At 37.8% G+C, this 27,676-nt stretch overlaps 1 protein-coding gene across 3 annotated transcripts; it reads right to left on the bottom strand.

The window, feature by feature from the left end:
- On the bottom strand, positions 1-27,365 carry ist1 (IST1 factor associated with ESCRT-III). Of its 3 annotated transcripts, none has more exons than XM_028809761.2 (10): positions 27,129-27,365; positions 17,376-17,476; positions 16,558-16,738; positions 12,912-12,999; positions 12,502-12,585; positions 12,289-12,399; positions 11,494-11,682; positions 10,714-10,827; positions 1,361-1,409; positions 1-496 (listed from the first exon to the last, which is right to left on the bottom strand). In XM_028809761.2, exons 2-10 carry the CDS (start codon positions 17,461-17,463, stop codon positions 342-344), a joined length of 1,059 nt encoding a protein of 352 aa, XP_028665594.1. In that variant the 5' UTR covers positions 17,464-17,476; positions 27,129-27,365; the 3' UTR covers positions 1-341. The 3 variants fall into 3 exon arrangements, with proteins under 3 accessions (XP_028665594.1, XP_028665595.1, XP_028665596.1); XM_028809762.2 differs by lacking the exon at positions 27,129-27,365 and adding an exon at positions 26,140-26,291; XM_028809763.2 differs by lacking the exon at positions 27,129-27,365 and adding an exon at positions 26,117-26,277.
- Positions 27,366-27,676: the final 311 nt, after the last annotated feature.

Here is a 27,676-nt window from a genome sequence, read left to right as displayed (position 1 = left end):
TTTTTTTAAACATCATAGTGTACATTTTATTTTACAAGGCCAGGAAAAAAAAATCAATTACCACATTATTTGCTATTTGTTACCATGTAATTTAAAAGACAATACTATTTTCAGTTATGAATAATATAAAACCTTTTAAGTTATAGGGAATGCTCAGACCTTATTGCCATTCACCTTTGCTTTCTTTTTCGTCAAACAATGGAGTTATGCTGAGATTCATGACCCATACTGCATTTATATAAAGATACAAGAGAACTGAAGAATATACAGAGTTTATATTATAAACCGCTCTTCGTGATGAAGTGTAGAAGTAGTGAAAATGGCTAGGAGGGATCTATGGTCTAGGTTTTCTTCTTGAGCTCTTCAAAGCGTCGGGAGAGATCATCAAAGTCAATATCTTCTGAAGGAACGGAGTTACCACCAATGGAGGAAGTAGGAAGAGTGTCAGGAACAGAAGGAAGCTCTGGGAGTGCGTTGTTATCATAGATTGCAGGGCCTAGAGACAAAATAAACTGTGTGAAACAGAAATAAAGAGAAACCGCACAAACAAAAATACATACCATGTGTGTAAAAAAACAAATCATTTGAGCTCCTTCTCAGGAAAAAGAAGAGGAAAAAAAAACATCTCACAAAGCTACTTTAAAAAAAAAAAAAGTGTTATGAAGTGTTTAATTCAAATTCAAATCCTATTATGTGATATCTACTGTTAAATTCTGCTCTGTATTTGCAATATTTTTATTTTACTATTATATTGTACTTAGGATTACTTGTGTCCTCTTCTTTGTATTGTGTTGTATTAACCCCTTTTTTGACACCCGCTGCATGCCCAACCTACCTGTTTCTTCCATTTCTTCCCTACTAGGGTTTTTTTTGAGAGTTTTTCCTTGCCTTCTAAGAATCAAAGTTGGAGGGCTGTCAAAAGGCAGGGCCTGTTAAAGCCCATTGCGGCACTCCTTGTGTGATTTTGGGCTATAGAAAAATAAACTGTATTGTATTGTATTGTTTAGCACTCCTGTCTTAAGGATTGACTGTGCTAGGTTTGAATCCTACACTCAGTCACAGTATAAGTGGAGTTCACAAGTTCTTCATGTGCTTGTGAGTTCCACCCAAGGTATAGAAGTTTTCCCACCATATCCAAAGGACAAGCAGGTTAAGCTAGGTGAGTGTGAATGTTGTGTGTCCCCCCTCATGACCCTGGACTACCTACATTAAGCACATCTGAGAATGGCAGATTATGTAATGGAAATGACCTGATGTACAAAATACAAAGTATGCAGTACTGGTTGAATGTGATCAATTACTGTATATTTCAATTTACCTCACAATATTCCACTTGCAACTAATAAAAATCTATCCTTACCTGTGGCTTTTGGAGGAGCAACTGATTTATCAGTGGAGATGTCCTCAATCTGTCAAAACAGATAAATGTTACCATCTGAAACCTGAGTTGAAGGAACTTTCTAAATTCATACACAAAAACAACAAAACCACCAAACTTATATTGATGCCATCACTTAATCACAGTCAACAGTAACAAAATTAAATGAAAACTCAATACCACTGAAAATGAAGCTAATCAACAAATACCAATAAAGGACATGGGAGAGTAATTGTGCCCCCATTTAAGTACTCAAATACAGGAAGTACTGAACTGAAAACTGATTTGTGGTTGACAAAAATAAGCTGGGATTACAAATATAAAAAAAGACCATTGAGGAAAAAACACAAAGAATATAGGCCCCAGAATTCTGTATTTGTACCCATACTTTAACATTTTGAATTAGTCCTAGTCATTAAAACCTAGTTAAATTAACTAGCATAAAACAGCATTCCTGGCATCCCCCATTAACTTCTTTGGCAACTCCACAGAAGCTCCTAAAAACCTTTGCTGTAGTTATTTCAGCTATTTTTTGTTCCTGGATATGTAGGTATGTGACGATGCGGGTTCCGCTCCATGCTCCCGTCTTCCTTCTGGGAGCTCTGAACTCGACACCGTCGGTAATGTCACTGATGAGCTGGACAGTGAGGCACAACAAAGCAAGGGGATGGTGCAAAAAGTGCAAAGTGTTTTTATTAAAAACCTTCAAATCAAAGTGTCCAAAAATCGAGTAAAGTGCAGTGCATCAAAATAAGTCATTAAATAAATAATCCATAAAACAGGTGAAAGGTGGAGGTTAAAATCCAATACAAAAGAAATCCTTTAAAACCCGAGGTTAAAATAATGGCTGGAAGCAGGCTCTTTAACAACGCAAAACACGGTGCATACTTCTTTAACCCAACATCTCCCCTGCTTCTCCCTTCCGGGCCCCGCAACAGGGAAGTCGCACTACCAGCATATGCAGCTCCTTCGATACTGGTCTGGTAGCCCTCCGATCCCTGGCTACGTTGGGCTCCAGCGGCTAGGGCGCTCACGTTGGGGCTCAACACGCCCAAAGCCTTCACGACTCCGCTCCTTTCAGCGGCCAGTCAACTCCACTGCCAGTCACTCCAGCTACTCCCAATTACTCAGCTGCAGCAGGCTTTCTAGTGTTTGGCTCCTGTGATCTCATTGCTTGCAAAGGCAGTGTATCTTTATTTGTCAACCTGCTGTATGACAAAGCCCCTCCTAACAAATTTAGACACATTTTCTTCCATGCAGATAGAAGATTTTCTGTTCACTTCATTGAAAACAGTAATCAGTTACATCATCAATACCGATGAGTGAACCAGTTCCAGAGATGCCCGATACTCCCTCTACAATTATGTTTGTGGGTTATCCGTGTCTCTAACCGCTCATCTTTCTAAACAAGTAACCCAAATGTTGCAAGAGTCAGCTGATCTTTTTAAATTTGAATGATCTGCCTCTTACAATGTTGTCTCCTCCAGATGACAAATGTCACAACATTCCTACCATTTGAATTTTGTTCAGAATCATAAACTTGGTCGCTACTGCATATCTTATTTAGCTATGGTTTATTGGCAATCTATTTAACAAATACAGTTCCTGAGAATGTCTATACTCAAATTCAACACTGAAATACATAAAACACAAAAGACATCAGCCTGAAATTAGAATTCACTTCATGGGTTAGTTTACACTAATGTGTACTAGGAATTTGTCTTTATAGTATTGGTGCAACATACAAGGACAACACAGAATGCAAAAGATAAATGTAAGAAGATATAATACAAAAAAAAGAGACAGAAGGATTAAAATATCCAGGCAGTCTAGTGTGCAGTTATAAATAGATACCAAATAGAACCTCGGACCAAATTAGTAAGAAGAGCTGCATGTGGAAAAAAACTGTTAAGTTAATGTGTTTTAGCTTTCACTGCATAAAGACATTTGATGAAGGGAAGTCTTTAGGACAGTGGACGAGTTGGATCAATAATGTTGCAGCCCTCTTCCTTATCCCACACTCATAAAGGACTTGAAAGCAATGTTAAGTTACTGCCTATAATCCTTTCACAGGCACTGATGATGCATTGGAGATTGACCTTAGTCTGAACAGAGGCAGCACCAAACCAGACAGTTATAGAGGAGGTCATAATGGACTCAATGATGGCTAGGTAGAACTGGACCAATATTGCTTGAGGCAGATTGAATTTCCGCAGCAGATGCAAAAAACATTCTTTGATGTGCTTTCTTTGTAATGCATGAGATGTTTTATGACAGCACAGTGCCCAGAAACTTAAATGATTCTGTCATCCCAAAGGCCAAGCTTGAAATGTTACGCATATTAACAAGCAGTGTTTGAAGAACTTAAAGCAAAGCCTCACAATTTTTCTAACTGAATTACTCTTAAAGTTTGTGACTGCTGAAAAAGTGAAATCATGTCGAAGACTTCATTAGGTATGGTTTCCAAATTCTTCTAATGGTTTCTATGTTTAATATTATTTAGTGTATGAAACAGTATATTTCACAAGATTACGTTTTGGGGAATATGACCTAGAAATAAAATATGTGATAGCTAGATTCAAAAATGTTTCTCTGGTTTGTTATTATATCATTACTAATTGTATTGCTACTTGAATCTTAAAGGTCATTCTTATCACAGATACCACTACTGCAGCACAGAAGGTAGGTAGACTTTTTAACAGATGATGCCTTATGATCAAACCGCTACAAGGAGGCAAAACCTATTTTAAAAAAAAAAAAAACTATATTAACAGAAGTATTTATGGGGGGGGGGGTGCATACAAAAAGAGATGTTACAAAATACAAATAAACAAAAGTTAAAAGCCAACCTTCTTCCTCTACAGTGCCTGACCAAACAGTTCTTGAACCCTTCTGTACATGATGGGATGGATCACCCACAATACTACCTTTATCACCTCCTGTGTATGTTCAGACCCTGATCTCCCACACGTTGAGCATTCACTATTCCACTCCTAGCTTTGTACTCAAATTGCCCTTAGCTTCAAAGTGGCTTTAAACCCTACTCTGTGATGTTTTCACCAACTCAAATTATTACTTGCTGAGTTTCTGCTGCCCTATATTTGCTCTACAAATACTAGGCTAAAACTTCCTCTTGTGGCTGCTGGGCTCCCTGCAAAAACCACCTAGGTTTAAGGAGCCAAGATCCAAAGCAGCAGTTCCCCATTTGGCTGCTGTATTACAGGGCTGCACTGCCCTATACTTTCTCGCCAGCTGTCTCTCCTATGGTGGGGTGCAATGCATGCTTTTATCCAGGCAATTTCCCACTCAAATTCTTGCTGGTGCCCCAGCCGAAACCCCTGCTGGGGCATGCAAAGCACTAATGTCCCAACACCACATACTGTTTCACCTCCTAGCAGACCCTGCTTTACAACACTGGCTTGTGCAAAGCTTTCCTCCTGCCAAGTGTGCCTTTTTCCATCCCGGAGATATCCAATGGACTCAGCCCTGACCCCATGTTGTATATGTGCTACCATTGCCCTTGGAAACCTTGTGGAAACTGTTTACTTCTAAGGGTGAGCCCAGAGCTCAGAACACTAGTTACTATGTTAGAATGAGGAAATCAGCAAAAATATTAAGACAGAATGGTCCCCAGTAGCTATCATTAAGGAATGTTGTCCGAAAGTGCACTACACTGGTCTGCATATCCGACCAGCAATGTGAAAGGTCTACTGAGCAATATGAGTGGACAACCATTTTTCAATAAATTCTTCTAGCCCAGTTAATAATAATATAATTAATAATTATTTACATTTATATAGTGCTTTTCTCACTACTCAGAGAGCTTTCTCCATAGTAAGTAGAGAGTCACTTCATCCACCACAAACGTGCAGCATCCATTTTTGTACCAGTACACTCACCACACATTAACTATCATGTGGTGAAGTGGTGAGAGAGGTATAGCCAATTAGAGACAGGAGAGCCCAGAATGACTAGGCCATGGAGGGCAATTTAGCCTGGACATCGGGATACACTCTACTCCTTACAAAGGATTCCAAGGGATCTTTTATGGCCAGAGAGAGTCAGGACCTCGGTTTTATGTCTCATCTGAAGGACGGTACCATTTTTACAGCAGTGGCCCCATCACTGCACTGGGGCATTAGGTAAGTGCCCCCTGCTGACCTCACCAACACCTCTTCCAGCAGCCATCCAAGTTTTTCCTAAATGGTCTCCCATCAAAGTACTAGCTGGGCCTGAACATGCTTAATTTCACATGGATGACCTCTTCTAAAGTGCATGTGGTATGGTGTGCGAGACAATATAACACAACATAATATTATTAGTAACAGCCTAAAGAAAAGGAATTCTGGGAATCCAACTCCTAGCATTGCTAAAAGTTCAATTCATCTTTAAATTACAGTGCATCCAGAAAGTATTCACAGCGCCTCACTTTTTCCACATTTTGTTATGTTACAGCCTTATTCCAAAATGGATTAAATTCATTTTTTTCCTCAGAATTCTACACACAACACCCCATAATGACAACGTCAAAAAAGTTTACTTTAAATTACAGTGCATCCAGAAAGTATTCACAGCGCATCACTTTTTCCACATTTTGTTATGTTACAGCCTTATTCCAAAATGGATTAAATTCATTTTTTTCCTCAGAATTCTACACACAACACCCCATAATGACAACGTCAAAAAAGTTTGAGGTTTTTGCAAATTTATTAAAAATAAAAAAACTGAGAAAGCACATGTACATAAGTATTCACAGCCTTTGCCTTGAAGCTCAAAATTGAGCTCAGGTGCATCCTGTTTCCCCTGTTCATCCTTGAGATGTTTCTGCAGCTTAATTGGAGTCCACCTGTGGTAAATTCAGTTGACTGGACATGATTTGGAAAGGTACACACCTGTCTATATAAGGTCCCACAGTTGACAGTTCATATCAGAGCACAAACCAAGCATGAAGTCAAAGGAATTGTCTGTAGACCTCCGAGACAGGATTGTCTCGAGGCACAAATCTGGGGAAGGTTACAGAAAAATTTCTGCTGCTTTGAAGGTCCCAATGAGCACAGTGGCCTCCATCATCCGTAAGTGGAAGAAGTTCGAAACCACCAGGACTCTTCCTAGAGCTAGCTGGCCATCTAAACTGAGCGATCGGGGGAGAAGGGCCTTAATCAAGGAGGTGACCAAGAACCCGATGGTCACTCTGTCAGAGCTCCAGAGGTCCTCTGTGGAGAGAGGAGAACCTTCCAGAAGGACAACCATCTCTGCAGCAATCCACCAATCAGGCCTGTATGGTACAGTGGCCAGATGGAAGCCACTTCTTAGTAAAAGGCACATGGCAGCCCGCCTGGAGTTTGCCAAAAGGCACCTGAAGGACTCTCAGACCATGAGAAAGAAAATTCTCTGGTCTGATGAGACAAAGATTGAACTCTTTGGTGTGAATGCCAGGCACTGCTCATCACCAGGCCAATACCATCCCTACAGTGAAGCATGGTGGTGGCAGCATCATGCTGTGGGGATGTTTTTCAGCGGCAGGGACTGGTAGACTAGTCAGGATAAAGGGAAAGATGACTGCAGCAATGTACAGACACATTCTGGATGAAAACCTGCTCCAGAGCGCTCTTGACCTCAGACTGGGGCGACTGTTCATCTTTCAGCAGGACAACGACCCTAAGCACACAGCCAAGATATCAAAGGAGTGGCTTCAGGACAACTCTGTGAATGTCCTTGAGTGGCCCAGCCAGTGCCCAGACTTGAATACGATTGAACATCTCTGGAGAGATCTTAAAATGGCTGTGCCCCAACACTTACCATCCAACCTGATGCAGCTTGAGAGGTGCTGCAAAGAGGAATGGGCGAAACTGGCCAAGTATAGGTGTGCCAAGCTTGTGGCATCATATTCAAAAAGACTTGAGGCTGTAATTGCTGCCAAAGGTGCATCGACAAAGTATTGAGCAAAGGCTGTGAATACTTATGTACCTGTGATTTCTCAGTTTTTTTATTTTTAATAAATTTGCAAAAACCTCAAGTAAACTTTTTTCATGTTGTCATTATGGGGTGTTGTGTGTAGAATTCTGAGGAAAAAAATGAATTTAATCCATTTTGGAATAAGGCTGTAACATAACAAAATGTGGAAAAAGTGATGCGCTGTGAATACTTTCCAGATGCACAGTAATTCTTACACACTTTGACTCCTAGGCCCATTGCATGAAGACTAATTTGCAAAACAATTCTGATTAATGAGTACACAAATGATGTGTGTTAAAAACAAACACAATGCATACTGAATGCTTAAAGAAATACCTATGCACTTAAATCTGCCTGCTAATAAAGGTTGTAAGGCATTAACAGATCTAGAGTCAAGAGTAGTTCTAAGTCAGCTGACCACCCAGCCACATCATGGCACTGGCACACCGATCTAAATACAACACAGCCTTTACAGTGACATTCACTCCATGATATACCAACTGCTAATGCAGGAAGTGTAGAAAATATGCATGAGAAAGTCTTGGTAACAAACTATCACAACAACTGATGCAATTAATAAAATGTATTTGTGCCTCATACACTTTTCCAACCATGAAGACAACGAGAAGACCCTGAAAGTACCCTACAATTTTATATTACTGTATTTCAAATCATGGCTCTCTCTATACTAAAGTTAAGGTCATTTGGTGAAAGCAGAGCAAATACTTCATTGTTACTTACAAGGTGGTTAGTAGTGGAGGGTTCAGGTCCCAGATGCTTAATAATAGAGCTCAAAATTCAGAATCTGGTAAAAGTTTTGTGATGGAGCCCACCACTAGCTGTTTTTGATTTAGAGTGCTCACTTTTTAGCTACAACTATCCTTTCGGCCATGTCTTTGTCTGCTCACTCTTAATAGTGCATTATTTTGTCAGGTGCAAGTCCTACGATTGCATTATTTATTCTTTTAATCTGGGTGAAGAATGTGTACTGACGGCTAAGCAATGTCAGATTAGAAGAGTACCGTTATTTTTCTCCCTCTCTGAAATGTACTTCATTGACCAGTTTACTACTCCTTTTCTCCTTATGTCATGATGCAGTGTACATTATTTGGCCAAGCCCAATTTCTGTATTTTTATTTTCAGATCTGTACCCAGAAACACATCAAAAGAAATTCTGCTGATGTCTCGTCTTTTATGATTGCTGCGAGATTGGTCCAGGAAAGGAAGATCTGAAGTGATGTGTTCATCGTCCGCTTTCAAAGCTGCCTCTGTAGCTACTCCGTCAAGGTATGCCCCCTTGAATATGGTAATGCCACTGTGTGTTTATTTTTTTAACCAAAAGGACAAGAAATAGCTAAATGAAGTGGGAGTCTGGCTTTTCAGCAGTGTGAAACACACAGTTGTGTTTCTTGGGAAAAGCTCACGTTGTATTGTGTTTTGTAACAATGTTAAAACACTTTTGTGCAAGCTCGACTTTTACTCTGTTTCCCTCTTTTATTGTAGTAATGCATGGTGAAGAAACGCTTAAAGCAGAAAAGTAAAAAATAAAAATATGTAATAAAGTAAGAAGTAATAAATATATATACGTTCTGAATGCTTGCTCCTTTAAATTTAGTTGCTTAAAAACATGATTTTGACCCAGAATTTTATTTACTGGGTGTCAAATAAATTTGATCATTTTGCATTAGACCAAGCCGGGGTTTGAACCGGACTTTTCTACAAAATCTCTGAACGCCACTTTTGAAATCAACTTTGTTTTGCATACCAGAATCTTTGCTTCTTAATATTTACTCTTTGTTGTGATTTTGGCTTACCTACTTACAGTATATTTATTGTAAGTATATCAATTCAGAATTGACACAAAGTAGTAGAGAAATATCACACTTTATGATATAGCAGCATGACAATGTTTACTGTTGACAATAAGATGATGTCTCTCAGCTGACTGAGTGGTACACAACTTGACTTTTATGGAATGCCAACAGACGACAAGTACTTCTCAAAGCAAAAGCAGGGTTGCAATGTAGAGGCAACAAAGATGATCCAAAACACCCACTGAACACTATTTTATGAGGTTTCATCTTGTTTTTGTCTGTTATTTTTAATATTTTTTTGTTAATGGTTAATAATTTTACAGTAGCAGAACCAGTAACTTTTGAATACAGAATCAGTTAATAATGAATTATTCTTGGGGTTAATTTATTATTTGCCTTTCATAATAAATATAAAATCATTTACTAATTCAAACCATCTTAAAGCCACAGGTCTAGAGTCTGAATGTCTTACTTAGGTAAGACTGCTTTCCTTACCTCTCAGCCTGCAATTTAAGAAATGTATTCAGGGTGAATATATTTCTCTCAATGAAATTAATAGATATGTTTTTCACGCCTTTTAATGCACGGGGGTTCATACATTCTTTAAATTTATATTTGTTTATTGCAGCCTACTCTCCCTAAAAATTCATGTTACTGTTTTCATTTTTCTTAACCAGCAAATAATGCAAACAGCATAACCAAAAGGTGACGATCTTAAGTACAACTTCCTTTGTTTATCATGAAGTAATTGGTTTTAATAACTTATTAATGACAGAAAAAGTATTAAAAAGGTACTGATCTAACATCCATTTCCAAAAAAACATTTTGTTGATTTGTAAACAAAATATTTTGGTAGGAATTTCACAGAGCAGACCAGATAAAAAATGGGATTTAGTCATCTGATTGAAAGACAACATCTACAGTATATTAATACCAACAACAAACAACTTGTAATTGCGACACTGTTTGGGGAAAAAACAGCCCACAGATGTGGCACTTAAGGAGCCCTACAGTTAAATAAGTAGTAAACTGACAACATCTTTACAATTGTTTCAGATTAGGTAATAAAACGTGCTAGAAATTGGAGAGCATATTACAAGTTCTGGGACGGGTCTCTTTAACTCCCCCTGGTTGTATTTCTCTTTTATTCTTCCACACTCTTGCACAAATCAATAAATGTAATAAATCAAGAAAATGCCAAGAGTGGAAAAGCAAATGATAAAAACAAGAACTTGCATCAAAAATTGTGTTACAATAAAAGCCAAAAACGCCTTCACTTCATTTTACAAATCTTGTTAACTGTGTAAGGTTCAGCGCAAGTTACCACAAAATGATTACCTAAATAGGTAAAGAGTTTTCTGCCTTTCCATTTTTTCTCCAGATTTCATTTGCTGTTCTATGACAGATGTTTCATCGTCACTGTTATTTCAATTAGCAAAAATTAGGTCTCTGTCTATGCAATCACAGTGGTTTGCATTAAAAGCTGTCCTAAAGACAGCAAACATTATGACCCACAATGGAAGAAAGTTCTCAACTCCTGGGGTTCTATTTGCATGCAAAACTTACAGATTCATAAGTGGGTGGGACACTTGGAAGTTGTGGAGGTGGGCCTCCTGGAACTGGAGGATGAAAATTGTTATAACTCTGATAGATGCCAACTGCAGGGCCACCAAATGCATCCTGCACCAAGAGACAGAGAGAAGTAAGAGAGAAATATCCATTTATATCTTATAGAAAATGTTCTGATCTTTTAAATTATAACAAATTTAAGCATTTATGGGCAGATTGAAATAAATAAAAGTCTGGTTAGATATTTTATTAGGTTTGCAATAAATATTTAGAATGATGAAGGAGGTATCTCAGACAATCTATATTACTCAATACTTTGCTGCCTCAGCTATTCAATGTCCTGAATTGGAGTCCCATGCCTGGATGGTAACCGTACAGAGTTTGCAATTTTTCTCCATGCCTGTGTGGGTTTACTTTGGATACTCTAGTTTTCTCCTGTCTGAAGATGTATAGATAAGTTAACTGAAGTCTGTGGTGGTGTCCTGTCACGGACTGGTGCTCTAGCCAGAATTGCTTCCCACCTTGCACCCAGTGCTGCCAGGACAGGATGTAACCCTGAACTGGACTATGCAGGTTTGAAAATATACAAATTGTTATATTTGGGTATTCTAAACTACAATAACCAGACAATCAATAAATTTTAGAAATACATACACATCTAATAACACTTAACAAAAACGTGCTATTAAAAAAGTAGTTTTCATAATTTCATTGACTGTAATATGTATAACAATGAACTGAAGAGGAAAAAAAGAAAAAAAAAAACAACAGACTTACAGCTCCCTTGGGCTGAGGGTAACTAAATGGAGCAGGAGGCATGGGCATGGGCATTGGCATGGGCATTGGAACTATTCCTGCAGGAGCAGTGAATCCTCCTCCACCTCCACCTCCTCCTGAGCCACCTTTCTTCTCATCAGTAAACCCAACATCAATAAGATCAGCTTCTACACCCATAGGTGCCTCACTCTGGCAAGAGGAAAGAGAAAAATCATAGCCAGGATATTGTGTATTTTTGTACAGTGAACACAGAAATATTTTAGGTTTTGATCCTAAATACCATCCAGCCAATATTACTGTATGTGTCTTGTTAGTAAATCATTCAAAATGCTGCACTGCCAAAGGAGATCTACTCAGTATAATATTTTGTTTGTACATCCATCATTAATGCATTCATTTTCTAAACTTGCTTTATCCTGCGCAGGGTTGCTTTTGAAAACCTAGACACTTGGTACATCTGCTCAGATCTCCAAATGTCCTTAAGTGGTACTAAGCAGGGATGGGGGTCTTCTCGCTCTTCCAAGAGTTAATCCATACACAGAATTAAAGTAGTAACAGATTTAATTCTGCAAAGTAGACACATGAAATGCTACTACTGTTTAAGACACGTTTAAGATTCCTACAAATAAATGTTTCAATTATACAGTATTGCATCTTCATCAAGAACTTTTAACCAGTATGAATTAATACAATTAAGATTTGAACATATTGAAAATGTTTGTATTCACACTGAAATAAGTATGTCCAGACTATGCAAGTACATAAGAGATGGAAAGGCAAAGCTTCACTTCTTACCATTACTACAGCATCAGGCTCATAGGGCACATTGTAGTTTTTGGCAATCTCAATGAGGTAGCGTTCTACTAGAATCTTTGGCGGAGCTTCAACACTTAGCTTGTGCATGAGCTGTTGAAGAGAATCAAACATTATTTTACTCTTTTCAAACACATACTTCAAAAGAAGAAAAATAATATCAAAGAAAGTATTCCCTCCAAGTGCCATACTTACCCTATCATTGACAGTACCAATCTGATTTGATCTACATAGCTTTCCGTATTCTTTACTGTACTTTGCACATAGCTGATCTGAAACCTTTGAACACAGATGAAATGAAAGAAAAACTTGTTAAATACAGCATCATACAGCACATCAGGGAATAACAAATAAGATCCAATTCTATCAGCTAATTTTTCAGCTATATTGCAATACCACTGATTAACAAAAGCAAAAGATGACAAAAGCTCTGCTGAATACAGGTACAAGACTTCCAAATGTCTTAGAGATTTTCCTAATAGAGGTAGCTGTGCAGAAGCTACATACTTGAATGCTATGGCAGTATTTTTTAAGGTTTTACTTCAATAAAGAAAATAATGCCCACAAGGCAGTAGAATTCATTTTCGGAATACATGTGTACTCACAATTTTTAGTTCAGCCACTTCAGCCTGCAGTCTTGGAGCAGCCCAAATCAGGGTAGAGACTGCCTCCTGCAAACCAGGGTCCAGCTCTCTTTTTTAAAAAAACAAACAAAAAAACAAACAAACAAACAAATAAAAAGGTTGGGAGTTAAAATAATTTATTATGCAGCAAATGGCAAGAATTAAAAATTTGAAAAACCAATTGTAATCACTGTTGTAAGCTCTTGGTTATATGAACCGGTCATTGAAAAACAGGATGTACAAATCCTCTTTTACAGTAGATTAGTGAAATCCTATAGAGTCCTGTCTGATTTTACATTTAGAGAGACAATGCTGTGTATATTAAATGCATGATGTTCCATCAGCAAAATGCATAGGTTAACAACTTTCTGCTGTTTGTGTTTTGCTTAATTGAAATGCATTAGTGTCTTGAACATGGGGAAAAAAGGAAGGAATGCCAATGCTGATAAAAATGGTTCAGTATTAAATTGTAAAAATTGGTGTGCGTCTTTGAATCACTCAACATTTCTGGCCACAGCTGGTTTTAGTAGACACTGTTTAGCTTGACAATGTAGACATGAAGCTCTCCATTCCTAAGCCACTGCACTAAACAATTATTTGCTTATTTATTCAGGAGTGTGGTTGCACTTAGTTCTAATGGAGTAGGTCCAGACTGCCTAGCTTGGAGTTAACATGTGAAGTGAATTCTGATTGGCTGTCAGCTGTTTTAAGTCTCATGGTGGAAGTGAAAAAGAAAGAAAAATTAAAAGGAATGGAAACCTTGGAAATCAAAGGAAGTAATGGGTGAAGAGGGAATGGCAAGAGAGATACAACTTAAAGATGTTATACTTTTTAATTTGAAAACAAGCTACACATTATTCATCTTTTACCAATTATATCTTTTTATGCATTACATTGTTTACATGGTGATATGCTTCAACTATCACTTCTGCATTTTGGATTGATAGACTGCTTCTAAACACTGAAGGTCATATTTGGTAGAAGATCATACTATTTCCCAGATCACATTCAGCACAAAGCTGGCTTTATGTTTTGATTTCATGCTGCTCCACTTGTGCTTTGCAATGAACCCACTGCTGCCTGGAACTATACAATAGTTTATAAAGTGCCTTTCACAAAGGAAAATGTTATCAGAAGTCATTGCAACTCACAGGGTTATTGGTCACTATGACTATAACAATGGACAAATTTCTGCACAAAAAATATTTTCCATGGCAAATACAAAAAGGCCATCACCCATTCAGTTAGCATACTTAACGGTGTGCTTCTCAAAGCTGAATATGATCAAAAAGGGTCCTGCCGTCACCTTACATTTTCTGCATGATGTGGCAGAAAGAATGCCCTTGTGCTATTCAGTATAAAAAAAAAAAATGTTACAAACTGTGATACAAAGACAGGCAGATGTGAAATAATTTCTCCACTTTTGCCTCCCTAACTAAATAACTAGGGTAAAAGATTATATTCATATTTATTTAATGTTAGGTACTTGATTTCTTGGTTGTATGTACAGATCTTTCAGAGATGATGACATCAACATTAGTAAAGTTCTGAAGATTTCTTTGCCAATTAAATGGCACCTTGAATTCTGTGGGTTGTGCATTAAACAGCCGTAACAGACGATAGCAACAGGAGTGTATTGTGGCAGGGAAGGAACAAAAGAGAGGGAGCAGCTGCACTATGGAGTAATGTGAGAAATAATTTGTCAACAGCTTCTGTTTTTCTCTGGAAAAGGATTTACATTGAGGATTTTTTGTGTGTCTGAGATGGAGATTTTAGGGCTAGAAATGTAAATGATGGTTGGCATTCAGAGGCTTTACACAGTAAGTTGAATGGACTTAAAAATTCAAGGTTGACAGCCATTTTTACACTGATTTAAATAAGAAGCCACTGAAACTGAAGTTAGCTGGGGGAGCAGAGTTCAAGAAACAATTGTGACTTTTTGAGGTTGTTTGAACAACTACAGGATTATTTATTTTATTGTGATGGTTTAACCACAGTATTAACATTTTCGCACAGATGTTGTGTTTCTGTTCATCTTTTGAATGTATAAAGTAATATTCATTTTGCAGAGGCAATTTTTTTTCCTGCCTTTGAAGCCTTCAGTGAAATAAAATCTTAAAAATGTAGGTATCATGAGTGAAATTCATTAAATATACAAACTTGTAATTTTTATCTCCTCTACTGTCATTAAACACATTATTGACATTCATATTTTGGCAATTCAGTTTCAGAAGAAGGATCATTTTATTTCATGTGAGCAGGAAAAAAAAATCAGAATATTTCTTTCAGCAGTGTCAGAGTAGAACAATCTGTCTAGAATTAACTCCTTCTGAATTTAACAACACACAAAAATAACTTCACAAATTTAACGTTTCACTTCAAATTGTTGTTCCAAAATTCAGAGATCGACACATGCGGCACATAATCCATTTAGTGCACAATAAGCAGAAAGCAACATTCTTAGTAAAAAAATTTACAAACTGGACTACGCTTTATGAATTTGGAAAAAATCAGGTGGCTACCCACTTTCCTCTCTCCCCATCCCACAGTCAATGAATGTCATAAACAATATACAATATAGCAAGTGCCTAACATTGGCCTGCCACTGTTGGAAAGTTTTGCATAGAGTGTGATGTTGTTATGGCACAACTAACAGATTTTGTTTTCCTTGTACAGTGTCATTTTATATTGCCTAGGACATACTGTTCTAATTATTGTGCTGCAGTTGTATGGCAGTACTGAAAGTGTCTTCGTGTCCATGAGAAAAATAGCAAACTGAATATGGATTTGTTGATGTGGACTAAAATGTATTACGGTGGGCTGGCGCCCTACCCGGGATTTGTTCCCACCTTGCACCCTGTGTTGGCTGGGATTGGCTCCAGCAGACCCCCGTGACCCTGTGTTAGGATATTGCGGGTTGGACAATGACTGACTGACTGACAGATTAAAATGTATACTGCAATGGCAAATACATTAAGAGATGATTATTGTTATTTATGTGGGGATGGAAGAAGTGGCTTGGTTTATTTTCAAAGAGGTTTGTATAATTCAAATTTATATAATATACTAAATTAATTAAAAAAAAAATATATATACACTTAATGTTTGACCCTAACCACTCCTGACAACATTCCTAGTTAGGGCCTACTATGGGCTTTGTGGCATTTTATGAACTGCAAAAAAAAAAAAAAAAAAAAAACTACATCTAAATATACCAGCAATACATTAATTATGCAATCTGACATTTTAACCAGTTATCCTACTACTACTGCAACCTATACTACACCTGTACTACAAAAATACATTGTAAATGCTCAGTTCTATTGCGGAAAAAGTACACATTTGTAATAGGGCAAAGACTGTGCACATTATTATTTAACTGATATCAACCCAATAAACAAGAAAGAACAAAGTCTTCTGTGATACAGCAATGTTACTTTAGTTCAAGAGTCTTAATTCATTCATCTGGATTATTACAGGTGTGATATATTATCTAAATGAACTGGTTACGGTTCCAATAACCTCTTATAATATAAAAATGATACCACTTGTGTGATATATTATCTAAATGAACTGGTTACGGTTCCAATAACCTCTTATAATATAAAAATGATACCACTTGACATACTTCATAGACTGTATGAGGCCGAAACGTGCAAGTAAAAGGTCACAGTAAAGTTCTAGGATCTCCATGGCCTCTACCAGGTAGTCTTCTCTAATAATGTGTTCCACGCGAATCCGTGCCCGCTCATCCTTTCCTGATGAAAGATAATCTGCAATCTCTTTTCGTGCCTTCTGTGCTAGCTCAGCTAAAGAAGGAACAAAATAATTAGCACTGAATGGCCAATTATTGCAAAACACAATCATTTTAAAATTACTATAAATGAAAAAAGACTAAACTCCACAATTATTCTACGATATACTGCTGCTTTTTCAAAACAAATTTCTTAAACCTTTAAATTTAGACATTTCCTCTTTCATGTGACACAAAAATCATGAGCAGCAGAATAAGAAATATGAAGCTCAACTTTTACAATTGTGACATTCACATTAAGGTTATGAACTCTCATAAAATTTATAGTTCTGCCTTTTTCACAATATCTATGAAACAAAAAAAAACTAAAACTGCTTTTAGATATTTAACATTCTACTGGGCTTGGTTTCTTTCAAGGGTTTAAAATGTAGTGAAAAGTCGAGCAAAATGACACCTTTTATTGGCTAACTAAAAAGATTACAATATGCAAGCTTTCGAGGGAACTCACGTCCCTTCTTCAGGCAAGATGTAAAGCTTGCATATTGTAATCTTTTCAGTTAGCCAATAAAAGGTGTCATTTTGCTTGACTTTTCACTACATTCATAATGGCTAACATGGTACAACACAGTAGTACTAAGGGTTTAAAATAAAATTCAGTGTTTTAAGAGTATTCCAGAACAATGATTACTCACTTTTTTTCTTTTCCAAAAGTTTTAGTCTGTTGATGACAAGTCGCAGGTTGACACGAAGTCTCTCTGCCTTAAATCCTCCCCCAAGCATTATGGGCAGGTAACTAATTTTATAGCAAGAAAAGAGAATAGTAAGTTAACCAGTGTGTAATATCACTTCCAGGTTTCTTTTGCTATACCAATACGAGAAGAACACTCCAATCAAAAAGAAAAAGACATGTCAGAAACCAATACATTTTCTGAACACATTTCTTCCATTACAGGGATGCAGGGAGCTAGAACTTATTCTGGAAGTATTGGGTGCTACGTAAGAACCATTACAATATATACATCTGCACACATATATCCTCATACCATGGGTAGACAAATATTTAACCTATATTTAAAGACTGTTCAAATCAAAGTACTACTGTACATTTAAATTAGAAAGATGAATGGTACCATGTCATGCAATAAATGCATGAACATAGGACTACCCACCTATTTTCAGAACCCATTTACTCTATTGTGAGAAGGTGGAACATTCCCCATCAGCATCACACAAAGGTAGCAACCAAACCAGGGTTGGGACGTCCTGCCACTGCAGGGCACACTTTCTCATTCATCTATAATTGTTTACAGAGGTCTGATTTATAAATACCAATTAACATTGTGACTTTGGGCTGTTAAAAGAAAACTGGAGTACCTGGAGAAAAACCTGCTCAGACATGGGAATATGGGGTGGGGGGGTATGGGTGCAGGGTGCAGTAATACAAGTTCCACATAGACTCCAACCAGGCTGGGACTGGAACCCCAGCCTTCCATAGATGTGGGACAGCACTGAAAGCCAGTGTACCACCAGATTGTCCTACATATACAATTTGTTTCATTTCATTTTTATGTTGTATAGATAAATTAATAAAATGTTAAAAGACAAATTAAGACATTACTCTATATGAACTTTGGTATTTTTGAGATTGTCACATTTTTTGATCCTGTTTTACATTTTAAACACAGCAGACATTAACAAAATTATTTCTCCATCTTTTCTTTTGAATGCACTTTTATAATATTTATCACATTTAATTTTGCCTTATACTTTTAATATATACTATGTTAAAGATTAAAGGTGGGTGATATAAACAAAATTATGTATCATAACATTTACAAAATATTGGACAGCAATAGTATATATCATGGTAAAGATCTAAAATTCAAAAAACGTCTAAAATTAAGTCCTTCCTTGCAACTTACCAAATGATTACTGAAGTCTTCTTTTTTTTACTTGAGATCAAACAAGATTTTTTGTATTACATTTGAAACCTCACATAAACTGTAATTACACAACTTAAACAGGGAACAAATTTCCCAAATTATAAATAACATTTTAGAATGAAACCTGCCTTTCAGGAGTGTAAAAATCTCATAAATAACATGTCCAAAATGTGTCATGTGTAATGCTTTCATACAACTTGAAATACAAAGTATGCAGCCAGCATCAAAGTGTGCCATGTGTCCGAGAGCAGCAAAGCTATCAATATACAAAGTACAAAGTCACACCAAACTGAAGTGGGGAAAGGAGAACGCACGAGATGGCACACTATGGACAGAACAAGCTGCATGTACAGCGTGCTGCATGCAAAGAGGACAGCACTAAAGAGCACAACGCACATCAAACTGACTCTGGCTGTGTGTGAAAACATTACAATGCACAGACAGAATACCCAATAGTGTAGGTATATGCCAAGAATAAAACCGCTGTTTTTCTTTGTTTGTGTATGCATCTGATGCAACCATATGTTAACCAGCATTTCAATATAGCTGTTCTCAAATCAAATATACAGCATTTTTCTTCTAAAAGGCACTTCATTTGTGGTCAAATACCACTGTCCTTCCATGTTCACAAAGAAAGCGCACTGTTCATTCTTGTATTTACATACATCATCAGGTCTTAAGCATTTCAAAATGAGCTACCCCCGAGTTTTTTTTAAATGTAGCTCTCGTTATCTGCAATGTGCCACCTTCTGTGTTCTCCTTTTTGCATATCTGATGCTGGCAATGCACTTTAATATTCCAAAGGTGCGAAAACACTGTAATGCAGTTTCAGGCGAGTTTAGACTTTTTTTTTTTTTAGGTAAATGAAATAATTGGAGCACTGATAGTTTTCATAGTACCATAAGATCTTTTTTATTACAAGTACTGATAAAATATCAGTGATAATAAGTGGAGGAGGAGAGTAAAAAAACAAATCACATTTGGGTAGCAACATATAATACATGGGTATGTGTGTATGTGATTCATTACATTTGCCAGGATTTCAGTATAATGGTAATCATATTTTAATTTTTTTCTAAAAAGAAAGTCCACTGTTATTTTTAGTAGTTCTTTTTGCATCTCCATAGTTGAACTGCCAAACGCTACAATGTGTCAAAAGGTAATGGAATACGCACTACCCCACCACTCCACTACGTGTGTCACTTCTGCAACATACTTATCCTGATGTACTAAACCACAGTAAAAATAATATACAAAAACTTCTCCTGGTCGACAAATTTCTACCAAGTGTACCGTACAGTACTATATAATGTTTAATTTATTCTCAACTCATTTACTATTTGCCTTTCTTGGTGAAGATCAATGGTGGAAACAGAGTAGAGTTGGGCTTGCCAGATCAGATCCCTACAGCCACAATATTCCTCTAGCTTTTTTTTTTTTTGGGTATTCGCAGGCACTTCTGGGACAACTAACAGATATAGGCTTTCCACTGTGTTTGGGTGTCTTCTTCTAGGGGCTATACCCATCACACCTCTTGTGGGAGGCACTTTGTGACTAAATAACCTCAAAATGTCCTTCTCATTTTGAAGAGACAGCAACCCCACTCTCCAGTTGGATTGCATTACATAAATTTGAAAAAATGGTAAATGATATCAAGAGTATTAAACACCATATAAATAAAATATAATAAGGGGAAGGGTCTCTCTACTAATTTTATCAAGCATACTATTTTTTCCTCTCCACACCAAGTACTACACCAACATTTCAGACTGTGCCATCTGTAAACTTCAGTCAGTCACCATTACATTATAACAAGAAGGAAAATAAATTGCTGAAGAAGATCATTTAGGTGAGTGGCACAGTGATTATGATTGCCGATTCAGTGACTGGGACTTGGACTTGAACCTCACAATCCCTAGACGTTACTTGTAGGAATGTGCTGTAAAGCTGGCTAAAGAACTGTGAACACTGTTTTATGTTTTAAAATAACTCTTTGTATTAGCTTCTTTAGACTTTACAATGTGTTGCATGTTGATTACCACATGCAAGCAAGAGTTTCACTGTACAGGTGACAATAATGACCCTATAATCCAAGTCACGTGGTCAGAAACAGTCAGCACAGAAACCTCAGTTCAGCCATTTATAGCAGCTGCTACTCGTTAGGGCTCATTTATACTTCACATTCAGAACACGTATGCGCACGCATTATGGCTGCCATGCGTTCCCAGAGTTCATTTGATGCTTCCTCTGAGCAGACGTGTGCGCAAGTTGCAGTACCAGCAAAAAAATTGGGGTTGTAGTGTGATAAAAGTTGGAATGTGACATTAGAGTCTCCGTTTACTATCTACATGTGACAGAAATCCGCTATGCAGATCCTATAGGATCGATGTGCACACTTCAATGTTCGATGAATGGTTCCATGTGGTGAAGCAAAATGCCGACATACAGATGCATTCGTGGTGCTTTTATATTCAAGCGTCGCATATTTCCGATTGTAAAGACATGATACATTTTAAAAGTCTCACATACCATCTTCTGTGCCGTCTTTTTCTCTGAGGCTTCCTCCTGACCTGACAGCAGCGGCACAAACATCAATAGATTCAATAGATCAAAACACATTAAATGTATGATATTCCAACTCTCTGCACATTTAGAATCCTTAGATTTATACTTTATATCACTTTCATGATGAAATGCATTAAAGTATGTATGTTACATTTTACACATAAATCATTAATTTTGTTTAAATAATGAATACCATTAATAATTACACACATGGGGGTGACACGGTGGCGAAGCGTTAGCACTCCTGTCTCACAAGGAGTCACGTCACTGGTGTTCCCTGCCTAGAGTCTGCGTGTTTTCCTGCTGGGTTTCCTTCCAAAGACATGCAGATTTGGTGACACTAAAATTACACTAGTGTATGTGAATGCTTGTATTCACCTTGCAATGAGCTGATGCCCCATCCAGGGATTGTTTCTGCCTTGTGCCCAATGCTTGCTAGAATGGACACATCTCTGGATTGATGGATTTAATCATTAAACATCCTTTTCAGAGATATTGTGGTAATATCTTCCACTTATCCAAGATCAGGTCGCAGGGGCAGCAGCTTGAGCAGAGATGCCCAGACTTCCCTCTCCTGGGCCACTTCTTCTAGCTCTTCCGGGGAAATCCCGAGGCGTTCCCAGGCCAGCCGGGAGACATAGTCTCTCCAGCGTGTCCTGGGTCTTCCCCGGGGCCTCCTCCCTGTTGGACGTGCCCAGAACACCTCACCAGGTGTTTCCTTAAGAGGCATTAGCTCTCTGGAAATGTGTTCTTTTCAATTGCGGCGTTTTAATTAACCTGAATTTAAATAATTATAAATTAAAAGGGTATTATCCCCCCCAGCATGCAATATGACGGTTACAAGATTACATGAGAAGTATAAGGATAATTTAGCTCACTTTACTGACGGTTTCATGCAGTGTTACAGACGGGAAGCTTATGACAGACAATCAAGCATGTGGGGGTCTTGATCAACGCAGTCTGCCATCTTTCGGCGCCACGCTGAAAGGATTTTCCGGACGGAGGACATAATCTTCCGTCCGTTAGCTTCAAAGTGTGTTGGCCATAGGTCCATTCTTATATATTGGTTGCTCCACGTGCAGGCTCCTTCTCTGGATCCAAACAAGGACAGGAAAGGACTCAAACCCCACCTTCAAAAATACAGGAATAGCACAGTGCCTACATGCAGTTCTCATTCTTCCATCAAGGAAAGAGGATTTTTGTGCTGACAAAAGACAGAAATATACTAGTCTGTCTTTAGGCTGACTATTCAATTCTTCAGTTGTCTTTGGCTCGGCAATTCTAAATGCTGATGCTGTGCCCCTGCGTACCATACTTGGTCTGCCTGTATGAATGAGTCCATAACAGTGGGCACAGAGAACAGTGACATTAAACTTAATAACAAAACATATTATAACACCTGGGAGGCGTCCAGGAGGCATCCTGATCAGATGCCCGAGCCACCTCATCTGACTCCTCTCGATGCGGAGGAGCAGCAGCTCTACTCTGAGCCCCTCCCGGATGACTGAGCTTCTCAACCTGTCTTTAAGGGAAAGCCCAGACACCATGCGGAGGAAACTCATTTCAGCCGCTTGTATCTGTGATCTCGTTCTTTTGATCACTACCCATAGCTCATGACCGTAATGGGTGTTCCAGGCAGTCAGGACCAAGCTATCATAGGTGACACAATGGAAGTCACACGCAATTAAACATTAACCAGTGTAAAACAATCTGTTCAAAATTTACCCTGTCTGTATTGTTTGAGAATTTCATTTTAAAAGGAAAATGTTTACAACATAGAAAGCCATATGCAAGTTTGCAACACAACCACACACATTTATTTATTTATTTTGCCGAGTCCGTTTTGCTATGTGCATTATATTCCAATATCAGCAGTATCCTTATCATGCTAAAAGGTATGATTTATGGAATCAATAACTGCAAAAAACTCTTCAAGCAACATGCGTTAAAGCAGTGATGATGCTAGAAGCCTTATGGCTTAAGCCTTATAAATTTGCTTACCACACCATAAAAATATGAAACAAAAGCAATTGGCATTAAAGGAAAAAATGAATAAGGAATACATTTTAAAAGTTGTAAATTAATACAATGTTTTTAAAGCCTCTTTCAAAATGCATTTATTTTAAAAGTATCTTTTGTTGTTGCCTAGGATTACATAATGATTTTCTATTCAACACAAGACTTTTAACAGAGTATTATTCTTATATTTTCCTTTCTGTTCACCTCAGAAAAATTAAGTAGTAATGAGATATGATTGCATACAACAGACCCTTACCATGGACAGATTCAAATTTTTCTGTAAAACACATAAAAGGCGAAACTTAAACTATTCATGTTTTTCATCATTGTCATCTTCTGAACTTTTGTGCAAAATTGCATATAAGTTAACAATGTACTAAAGATGACAGACTGATGTTAATGCTAATTTAACATAAATTGAGTATGTGGAGGCAGTTAGCCATGCCAGACCCATAGTTCTACAGCCTCACCTGATCAACATCCTAACAATCTCACTATGATGAAAGATTGTGGTCCACTACATTGCAGACAAGCAATGAGCAAAGGACAGCAGCAAACCAGGATAACCCAAAAATTCATCTGAAGCGAAATTTTGAGCACGTAGTATTTTAACTTAAACGTCTAATGCTTTAACATAATGTTGAGTAACATGTACAGTGCATCCGGAAAGTACTCACAGCACATCACTTTTTCCACATTTTGTTATGTTACAGCCTTATTCCAAAATGGATTAAATTCATTTTTTTCCTCAGAATTCTACACACAACGCCCCATAATGACAACGTGAAAAAAGTTTACTTGAGGTTTTTGCAAATTTATTAAAAATAAAAAAATTGAGAAAGCACATGTACATTAAGTATTCACAGCCTGAATTAATCTGAATTTAAATTTCTGAATTCATTTCTAGGTGTGATGTAGACATAACTAAGCCCCCAATGATACAAACATTATTAAAAGGTATTGTCCATTATCCAGAAGCACAAGATGATCTTTTAGGAAGTGGGCACCAAAGACAAACACTTGTTGCAGAAACACACTCAAGCATCGTCTATAATCAGATTTAACTATCAGATAAGACAGGAAATTCATTGATACAACTGCATTACAACATTATGTACAAAGAAATATGTAATAATTTGTTCTGTCTGTTTTAAATTTACAATATCTGTGGCAGTGGGTCCTTGCTGGTTTGTTTTGTAGCCCTAGTGATGTACACAGATTTTGGGTAGACTTTTTGCTTTATTCAGCAATTTTCATGTCCAGTCCTGGGGGACCACTAGAGCTACAAGCTTTTCCTCCAACTGACATCCTTGATTATTAGCTTGCACTTTTAATTTCTGCTTTCATTTTACATTCACATAGGTATGACAGACATTTTTAAGAAATGTGGAAGCATATGTGCCACCCCCTGAACCCCCCCCCCACCCCTTTTACCTATGTAACTCTTTTGTTGCTTTCCTATAAATTCACCTTTTTCTGAGGAGTTTACTCTCTTACCTGCAGCTTAATAATGATAAGTGGAGCAGACAACAGTGTAAAAGATATGGAGTGCTGAAAGGCTGCAAGTACTTTGCGCAGCTTAGTGCTTAATGATAGATAGATAGATAGATAGATAGATAGATAGATAGATAGATAGATAGATAGATAGATAGATAGATAGATAGATAGATAGATACTTTATTAATCCCAAGGGGAAATTCACAAATGATAGTAAATGATGAGTTAAAAACCAGGACACCTAGACAATAATGAAAGTCATAATAACGATGAAAACACTAATAACTAAGAAGAAAAAAAACCATTAAATTATTTTCATGTAACATTCATAAATGCTTAGAACATTCCGATAAACATTTAGCAAAATGGGCTTTGTGATTTCTGCTTTGAAACCAAAACGCTGAAACTGGAAAATAACAACTTGAATAATTACATCAGAAGCCCTTTTAAAAAGCAGACATTGGTTGGGACAAAAACCTGCAGCCATAGTAGGCTCCCAGGACTACAATAAACAACCACTGGTCTCATGCACTGTATACCCTGATGTGTAGTGCTGGTGGGTACAGAGATCAAGATTGTGACCTCCCTGCATTTTAAAAAGTACAACACTGCAAAGGAGTTTGTTAAAGTGAGGACTATAACAACATGAGACAAAAAATAGTGTTACTCTAATCAACTTCATTCTTATTGGCAATGAACAATATGAAACACTCACAAGTTATCAAAACTGAATACCTAAATTACTGTACAGCGGTCTTAAAATCCTGACAGCGCTGGGTTGTAAACACAACACTACAATGGGCTGGCACTCCATCCTCTATTGATTTCCGCCCTAGTGCCAGGGTAGTCTATAGCCCCTGCAAACGCCAAACAACCCTCCAAAACCGCTCGCAACTTCTATCTAGAGGATCTGATAATTGATAAAAAATGTATGGAATTATTTTCTATCTTACTTATTTCGAATACAATTTTACAAAGACTATCTGCTTTGTGAGAGGATAAGCTAAAGTACCGGTAATTTTAACAGCGCTCCAACGCTTAGTGCGTCCGTAATGGATCAACCAAGGTTATTAGGGGGGATGCAAATATCAAATCGATATACATGTACATATGTGCTGAGCACACAACAAATGGGGAAATTACAGACATAGCAGGGCAGAAACGATACCGACCAAAACAGTAAGGAATCAGGCAGAAAACGGGGCCTGGCATTTTTATGGAGGAGGCTGACTAAACATATCAGATACAGGAAAAGAAAAAAACACATGCTAATAACTCATTACGAATGCCAGGTATAAAAAGAGCAAAACAGGACTTCCACGCGACAAAAAACAAAGGAGGCTACAGGACAATCAAGAGTACAAAAACACTCCGTGTAGCCATATCTTTTGAAAGAAAATAAAAGTTACCGGCTCAACTCTTAAGTCGTTACCTCACAGCAGTTAAGGAGCCGAACTTCGTCTTTACGTCAACGCGTCAAAGCCCTGTGGAATCATTCAAGCTAAAGTTTCTGTTCCTGTTGTCACCAAAGCAAGTGGCCCGAAACCACCCAGAAGGCACTGCGCCTCGGCACTCATATTTTTCCAGAGAAGTCACAGATCATGTGAAGGGAAGAACTTGTGACGTCTTCGAGCACGAAACAATTATGCAAATCGTTAAAAAAAAAACTAACTTAACAGACCAGTAGACAAATGTACAGTGCGGCAATAAATGGCCAAACTAAAATCAGGACAAGAAGATAATGAATACACAAAAACATTTAATTAGATGAATCTTCCAATATCAAACAAAGTAGTTGGCGTTCATTACCTCACTAAGGCTGGTGCGATCATAAAGCACAGCTTCAGCAAAAATGTATACTTTCTATTGTATTATGGAGGACATGCTCTAAATTCTCTAAAAGGTCGCTTTTAAAAACAAATGCCAGCCAGCCACAAAAACAGACCTTCTTTGGGCAAAGCGCAGAGATGGACGAACTGACAATGACAGCACGCCCCGGTGGCCTTTGTGATAACCGATCACATTTCCCTTTGATATTTCAGAAGGGGAGACAGACAGACAAACAGACAGACAGACAAACTGGCGGCTAATTGCAACTTTAACTGGATCCTGTTGTCAAAACAGTTCCCGTTCAGTCTTCCTAAAACAACCCAGCAGGGTCAAGGGGAGTGCAATGTAATATTCCCACCTCAAAGGCCTTGTCTACGATCCTTGGAAACGAATTCTTTCTTTAAAAACGTCTTTAGAAGTATAAATGAGTTTGTGATTTAATGTTTTTTGGTGTCTTAAACCAGCTAACGAAAACACTATGTTCCAGCGATATACTACCACGATTAAGTAATGACTACCTGAAAGAAAGGGGAAAAACGTCTCATACACAGACCGCCCATAACATCACCAGGAAACAGCTGAAAATATTACCTGAAAATGAGAAAAGTCCGTAAAATTTAAACCAGTCTTCCTCAGAAAAGGAGAAAAAAAGAGAACACCGGGTGATCTATACACACAGACGGTGATCTCTTGAAGTCTTCTTTCTAATCACCGTATGTACCCTATAAGCACAGCCGTCACCTGCTCACGTTTCGCCTTTTCCTAACCTATATTCTCCGAATGTTTTTATTTCCTTGTCTTCCGCACCGACTTGCTGACGTAATCCGCCCACCAGCCGCACTCACGTTGCCACCATCTAACATGGCAGAGCTGCCTTCACTGCCTGTTCAGGTTTTGCCCATAGTTGAAGCCCTTGAAAGGCGACAGGCGCTATCGCGGAGCTTGTTGAAATGTCTGATTTATATTATGCATCCGTCTCACTCCACGCCTGCATACAGTACATCATATTTTACGAAATAGCCTAGGAGACGGCAAGGGCTTAGGGGTTTTCAAATAGACTTAACTCCATTGCACCCGTGGTAAGCAACGTCTTGCTGTAAACACAGATAACAAGCATTTACAAATATGTTAGTGGTAAG

Source organism: Erpetoichthys calabaricus, chromosome 9 (assembly GCF_900747795.2).
Source record: "Erpetoichthys calabaricus chromosome 9, fErpCal1.3, whole genome shotgun sequence".
Classification (NCBI taxonomy): Eukaryota; Metazoa; Chordata; class Cladistia; order Polypteriformes; family Polypteridae; genus Erpetoichthys; species Erpetoichthys calabaricus.
This window is presented reverse-complemented; position numbering and strand designations above follow the sequence as displayed.